General features: G+C 53.1%; 1 protein-coding gene across 1 annotated transcript; it reads right to left on the bottom strand.

Moving 5' to 3' along the window:
- Window positions 1-230: 230 nt before the first annotated feature.
- Window positions 231-2,506, bottom strand: Trim56 (tripartite motif containing 56). Its single transcript, XM_051161250.1, has one exon. It carries the CDS (start codon window positions 2,496-2,498, stop codon window positions 276-278), a length of 2,223 nt encoding a protein of 740 aa, XP_051017207.1. The 5' UTR covers window positions 2,499-2,506; the 3' UTR covers window positions 231-275.
- Between the last annotated feature and the right edge of the window lie 4,640 nt (window positions 2,507-7,146).

Raw genomic sequence — 7,146 nt, 5'->3', positions numbered from 1 at the left:
ATCTCAAGACACCGAAACTATACAGCAGCAGCCAGAGCTGCAGGAAATCACTCAAAAGCAAGCAGGTTGGGTGACTTCTAGCACCTGCTCTCTATGCTCAACTTTACGGTCACACCATCACCTCTCTTGGTAACGTCTATTCCCTGTACATCACCAAAGGAGCAAGCATTTTGCCCTTGACCACCTCATCCCACCAGTGGCTCTGCTTCTGTCATGCCCTCCCTCCCTTCCCAGCTACACTGCCCGCCCCCTCCATCCCAACCCTAAAAGTCCCTTTAACTGTCAGGAAACCTGACCCTAAAGACATGGATGGTCCCATTACTAAGAGATACCACCAGGTATTTGCCATCTACCATGGTGGTTACCCGGGGCTTTTCCAGGCCATGGTATGCTGTTAGGAAGTCACCAAGAAGTGACCCCTTGGGATCCAGGATCACCACCTTGTTCACCTCTCGAAGGGTCAGAAATATATAGCCCTTCTTATCCACCGACACAGAACCTGGCTGGCAGCCATGTAAACCAGGGCCCTTGTATTCCCAGATCACCTGGCCTAGGCCGTCACAGAAAACCACGCTATTCTGCTGCCAATCGGACCCTACAAAATTGCCCTGGGGGCTAGTGGTCAAGAACACCAGTGCCCGCTGGCCCCGGCTAGCCTTGCCTCCGGGGATAAAGCGAGTGGCCAGGCTGCCTTCCTTCTTGTACACCTCCACATGGCCTGCCACGCTGACAGCTACCCTGTCTCCACACGGCATTGCGGCCACAGCGTGGCTTGACTGGGTGAGGCTCAGGGACCTGCGCCACAGAACGTCCCCCTCGGGACTGACAAGATAGAGCTTCGCGTTGGCGGAGAAAGCCACGGCGTTCTGCAGAGCCGCCACGCTGCACGGGGAAGAGCCGTCAGGAACCGGCACTGTGCCCTTGTAGTCGCCGTTGAGGGAAAAGCGTTTTAAGACCCGGTTCTGTTCATCTGCCACCAAGATCTCCTGGGGGCCATAGGGACATAGCCCGGTGATGCGTGGAGAACGCTTGTCCCCAGGCATCCTCGTGGGGAAACTCCAGGAAAAAACAGGCCGAGGGAGGAGGCCTGAGCCTTCTAGGTTTGGCCTCAGAATGGGGCTGGGTTCCCGAGAAACGGGCTTGCCCCTGCCTTTGCACTTTTTCTTCTTGTTAGATCTGTTCCCCCTTTCGACTAGGACTTCGTCATCTTCTAGAGGGTCCTGGGCTTTGCCTTCTTTGGGAGTCAGGGCTCCATCCTTACACGGGAGCTGGCCCCCACCCTGCTTCCCTATCTTGTTCCTATCTTCCCCATGGCTTTGAGCTTCGTCTCCTCGTTGGGTACCAGCTCCACCCTTCCCACTGTCCTTCTGCGACTGTTTTGGCTCCTCAAAAGAGAGTCGAAGCAGGTGGCAGTTCTTGTCCTGGAGCCCCGGATGGAGTTCCAGATGGGGCAGTACACAGCGAGTGGGCCCAGGTGTCCACGGAGAGTCCTGAAGCTGGCGCAGGCGCTGTGTGATGGCTCCCTCCAGCGAAAGGATCTCTGCCTCCAGACCGAGGCTGAGCACCCGACGGGCAAAGGCAGCAGCCGCCTTGGCCACCTGCTCCCGGCTCTCTATCTTGGTCAATCTCTCTCTAGTAGCCTCTTCAGCCGTTTCCACAAGGGCGCGGAGCTGGCCCAGCACTTCCTGTTTCTGGGCCAGCAGGGACTTGAGGATTCGTTCCGCTGCCTCCTCTACCTGCGTCCCCACACTGGCTGCCTGCTCCCGAAGCAGGGCCAGGGCTTCTTTTTCTGCCACCCGGGTGGCTTCTAGCTCCACCAAATTGCTGTCCACGCCTGCCAATAACTCCTCAAGGCCAGGTTTCCGGGACCGCACTGCTTCCGCCAGGGGCAAGCAGGGGTGATCGATATGGGGACCCAGGCGGCAGTCCTTGCAGAGCAACTGAGAACAAGGTTGGCACATGAAGCAGAGGGCTTCCCCTGGGTGCTGGGGACACTGGGAGGCCTGGCGTTCTCGGGCCTCTTCATCATACCACCCGGCCCTGTAACCCACCAGGTCAACGACACGGTGTTTGTGGGTCTGACGGGAGCAGCGATGTCCATCGGCACAGGCTTGGCATAAGTCATCCGCACAGTCCAGGCACCGGGCTGTGGCCGGTCCCCCAGAGCTTTTGCCTCCCACCAGAGGGCAAAGAGCACAGGTTGGCTTCCCTGAATGTATGTCTCCTGGAGCCCTGGCCTTGACAAGGTCCAAGAGCCCATTGACAAAGAAGTTGGTCTTAAAGGCGGCCACACCTTCACGGGGGACAGGCACAGTCTCCCGACACTCAGGGCAGCGGACCTGGCCACCGATGTCCAGTTGGGCCAGACAGTCCTGGCAATAGGTATGCAGGCATGGCAGGGTCTTGGGCGTGTGTAACTGCTCCAGGCAAATTTTACAGGCCAGGAAATCGCTGCTTAGAGCTTCAAGCAAGGTTGGGGAGGAGACTTTGGAGTCCATGCTATAAGGGAAGGGGCAGAGGTCAGAGGTCAGAGGTCCATTGGCCACGCCCCCATCTTAGTCTGGTCCTCCCACATACACTTCATTGTGGCCCCTCCCCAACTCCTTCCTGATGTCTGCACTCACCTGGATGGCTGGTCAGTTCTGGCTTCTAGAAGGCACTGGCTGCTAGGGGAAGGCTGCCTTTCTTCCGCTTTGCAGACACTCACCAACCGCAAACATGCAAAAGCTGTGAGGTGGTGCTGAGCCTGTGGGAAAAATGAGACAGGGAAGCCCCTACCTCAGTGATGGAGTAATCTAATTATTCATGTACCAGGTCCCGGGCCAAAGGTAAGGTATAGGCCAAGCCCTTCTGGTCTCCTGTAGTCTAGACTAGGTTCAAACTTGCCTTGGAGCCAAGGATGACCTTAAACTTCTGAACTTCCTGCCTCCACTTCCTGAGCCCTGGGGTTACAGGTGAGCACTATGCCAGCACACCCAGTTTCCGTAGCACTGCGGAGGGAAGGGAACCTAAGGCTTCGTGCTACACTCCAAGGGTCTGGCCGCTCGGAGCTCGTTCCTCCTGCCTAGCCCCCTGAAGCGCTGATGTGACAAGGCATGGGGTCCTGTCACCAGGTGGGGTTATAGGATTCAAGCGGCAGTCAGGGAGGACACACAGAGTGTCAGGTGCGCGGCAGCACCCCGATTTTCTACGTTGGCCCAGAGTTCCGTTAAGTCTTAGTTTCCTTTGTCTGCTGGGAGGGTGGGGGCCCAGGCCTACTTCCTGCCCCAGCTGTTTTTGAAAGTAACCCCAGGTTCACCTCCTCCCTTCTGCTGGACCGAAGGGGTCACGCAGATCTGACTTTGCCTCCCTGGAGCCTTTTACTTTTACCCTTTCCTAGCAAATGCATGCTAGAAACTTCTCTGCAGAGAAAGCACAGTGAGTCTCCAGCACACGCTGGGTGGCATCCTAGCACTTGGGAGCCTGAGACAGGAAGACTGCCACAAATTCAGAGGCTAGTCTGGGTTACAAAGTGAGTTTCCAGACAGCCTGGGGCTACAATCCTGAGTTCTGGCTGAGCCTGTGCTGGGGGTGAGCGGAGGAAGAAGAGGGGGTGTGGGGGTGGGTTCTGAGACCTAGCTTTAAAAAAAAGAGAGAGAGAGACATAAAGAAAGACTGATTGATTGCTATTACACTTGCCCCTGTTCCCAGTGTTGTGAGAGGAAGGGGGTTGGGGGTGGGGGCGTTTGTCTCCATTCAGGGTGGGTAGGACTCCCAGACACAGGATGGGAGGTTGAGGGACCGGGTCTACCTCTCGGGCCTTCCAGGTCTCCCCGAGCCCTCTCTCCCCACCCTTCCTTTTCCTCTCCCGGGCTTTCTCACTCCCCTCCCCTTCCCCCTCTCCCCTCCTCCCAACCTCCTCTTTCTGGGTTGTGGCTGTTAATCGTCACCCGCACCCCATCTCCTTACCCAGCCACAGCTGATCTTGGACTCTCTCAGCAGGATCCAGGGAACCCCGAAATCCCGCTACCGCCGGCAGTTGACTACCTGCCAGAGAAACAAAACTGAAAGTAATCGTACTGTGGTGCAACTTCCGTCCCCGGCCCGGGACAGCTACTCTGGGCCGCAAACCCCGCCTTCCTCCCCACCCCACCCTGGAACTCTCCGTTCCGGGCCAGCCAGGGAAGTGAGGAAGGTCTGGGGGCCACGAACCTGGGCGCCCGGTAGCCCCAGCCTCCAGCTATCAGCTAGAGTGTGTGTTGCAAACAAGACACTGCCCCAGGATATCTGTTCTCTGAGCGCGCTTATTGGGTCAGGATGTTTATGTGTGTAGCACGGAATGACAGATGGGTGATGGGGCCAGTGGGCGAGGCCCGTCGTTGATCCTTTGCTAACCACAGTTGAAGCTGCGAGCCGCAGATAAGAACATCACTTCCAGGGCTTCGCGCAGGCTTCCTGGAGGAAGCTCGGTCTAGAGATGTATTTGAGGAGGCCTCAGAGCTTTGGGGTTTTCCGAGGCAAGGGCTTTTTCTGAGAGCAACAGGTGTGCAGGGACAGAGAAATAAGCCAGATGAGGTGGGGTGGGGGCGGGGGTGGTAAGATGGGGGGTGGAGGTTGGGGGGGAGCACGTCTGTAATCCCCGCACTGGGGAAGTGGAGGCAAGTAGAGCACAGGTTCGACACCCTTCGACATTTAGTAAATTTAAGGCCTATGGAAGCTACTGGATCCCCTGTCTGGGGGAAAAAAAAAAAAAAAAAAAAAAGGAATCACACAGCTCTCCAGAGTAGCTGGAGGATAAAGCACGCAGATGAGGGAGGAACTGAGTAACACGGTTTCATGTCACAGGACAAGTAGTTCATCAAAGTGAAGACAGGAAATCATTCAGGTGGTGCCTGACTTAACACGTCACCTTGACAATCTTTCTACTTTTTTTCTTCCCCTCTCTCTCCCAGATTTCATGCTTCCTGGTGGTGTAAAAGCGACATGTTCCGCAAAAACAAAACAAAACAAAAAACCACGGTACTTTTGTTTGATTGTTTAACATATGTATTTATTTAGACGAAGTCTTGCTAGGTAGCAGCAGGCTAGCATCAAGTTCTAGATCCTTCTACCTGGGCCTCCTGAGTGTTGGTATCATAGGTGTGCACCACCATACCCTGCCTTTGGATTTGATATGGAGGCTCAGAAACAAACAAACAAACAAATTCTAAGGGAAGGACTGGAGGAGGAAACTAAGAGCACATGGGCAGGGGGGACTTTAGATGAGGCTCACACTGGTAGAATGCTTGCCTAGCGTGCAAGAGGCCCTGGGTTCCACCCCAGCACCGAATAAACTAAGTGTAGAGGTGCACACCCATAACCCCAGCACTTAGGGGGTGGAGGCTGGAAGATCAGGAGTTCAAAGTCATCCTCAGTGTACAGCAAGTACCAGGCCAGCCTGAGTACATACGACCCTGACTCAAACTGTTAGGGTTCAAGCATAGCTGCACCCTGACCACTCAAACACCAGACTCAGATCGATGGAAGTTTATTTGACCACTGAACAGCAACTGACTGGTCAGGGATGTAATCTGGGCTCAAAAGAGCCAGACTATGATATTGGTAACAAGGACTGACCAGTCAGGGCAACGGTCCAAAATCAGACTGTGACCTTGGTCTGCTTCTAAGGCAGGCTTTTTATAAGAAAAAAACTGTAGTCAAGTAACAACCAGGTAACAAAACCATAACCAGGTAACAAGCAACAAAACCATAAGCAATTAGTAACCAGCTTACAAAAATCACAACCAAGTAACATCCAGGTATCCAGGCATAGGAAGCAACATTACATCATTTTGACTAGCTAGACAAAGCGTTTCTAACTGACCTTTAATTTGATTGGTTCTGTAGCTGGGGAACATTACAGAGTATCCAGGTAACAAAGTATACAAAGTTTGAGAAATGAAACCGTAGAGACATAATCACATAATCTTTGGAAGGCAGAGCCTGAAAACTTAAACTTCATTTCACCTTATAATCAAGATGGAGACTAAAAAACAACAACAACAACAACAACAAAATGGCTACAATTATGCTATGTTAAAGGATGAAGCAGGTTGCAACAAAACAAAAACAAATGGATGTGGGCTTCAGAGCATGGGACAGACCAAAGAGTCCCTCCCTCTCAACTCTCCCCCTCCCAACTCTCCCCCTCCCCCCACTTACCAACTGAAAAGCAAGACTTCCAGCAGAGTTAAAACATTTGCTGTAAAGGTTGCCAACTTGAAGACCTGTCCTTTTATTTGTTTGTTTGTTTGTTTTTGAGACAGAATTTCTCTGTGTTAGCCTTGGCTGTCCAGGACTCACTTTGTAGATCAGGCTGGCCTCAAACTCACAGCAATCCGCCTGCCTCTGCCTCCCAAGTGCTGAGATTACAGGCGTGCGCCACTGCACCTGACTGAAGACATGTCCTTGTAGCTGGAGATATTTAAAAAAAAAAACGGGCTGGCAAAATGGCTCAGCAAAGAAAGGTGCATGCCACCAAGGCCGAGGACCAGAGCTCAATTCCCAGAACCCCCATGGTAGAAGGAAGGAACCGACTCCCATAAGCTGTTCTCCGACCTCCACATCTATCTAGGCCATGGCACTTGTGTGTCCACACACATTAACAATCAAGTTAATTTTTGTTTGTTTGTTTGTTTTTCAAGACAGGGTTTCTCTGTGTAGCCTTGGCCATCCTGGACTCACTTTGTAGACCAGGCTGGCCTCGAACTCACAGCGATCCGCCTGCCTCTGCCTCCCGAGTGCTGGGATTAAAGGCGTGCACCACCACGCTCGGCAAAAACGTGTTAAGATAGCAATAAAGCAGGCTTAAGATCTACGAAGTAAGCCCCAGTACAGCCCTTCTCCCCTCCCAGTCAACTGTGGATTGTTTTGTTTTTTCAAGTCAGGTTCTCTCTGTGTAGCCCTGCCTGTCCTGGACTCACTTTGTAGACCAGGCTGGCCTCGAACTCACAGCGATCCGCCTGCCTCTGCCTCCCGAGTGTTGGGATTAAGGGCGTGCACCACCAACTAGGCTTAATTTGGGTTTAACTTCCCCTTTTTAGTTTCTTGAGTTGAGTGCTCAAGAAACTAAAAGGCTTGTAACAAGAATAAATTAAAAAAAAAAAAAAGTAAACCATAGCAAACAGT

Source organism: Acomys russatus, chromosome 19, assembly GCF_903995435.1.
Source record: "Acomys russatus chromosome 19, mAcoRus1.1, whole genome shotgun sequence".
In the NCBI taxonomy this organism is placed as follows: domain Eukaryota; kingdom Metazoa; phylum Chordata; class Mammalia; order Rodentia; family Muridae; genus Acomys; species Acomys russatus.
This window is presented reverse-complemented; position numbering and strand designations above follow the sequence as displayed.

Excerpts from the sequence above, each read along its gene's own strand:
- Trim56 (XM_051161250.1), bottom strand. The coding sequence starts at position 2,498 with ATGGACTCCAAAGTCTCCTCCCCAACCTTGCTTGAAGCTCTAAGCAGC.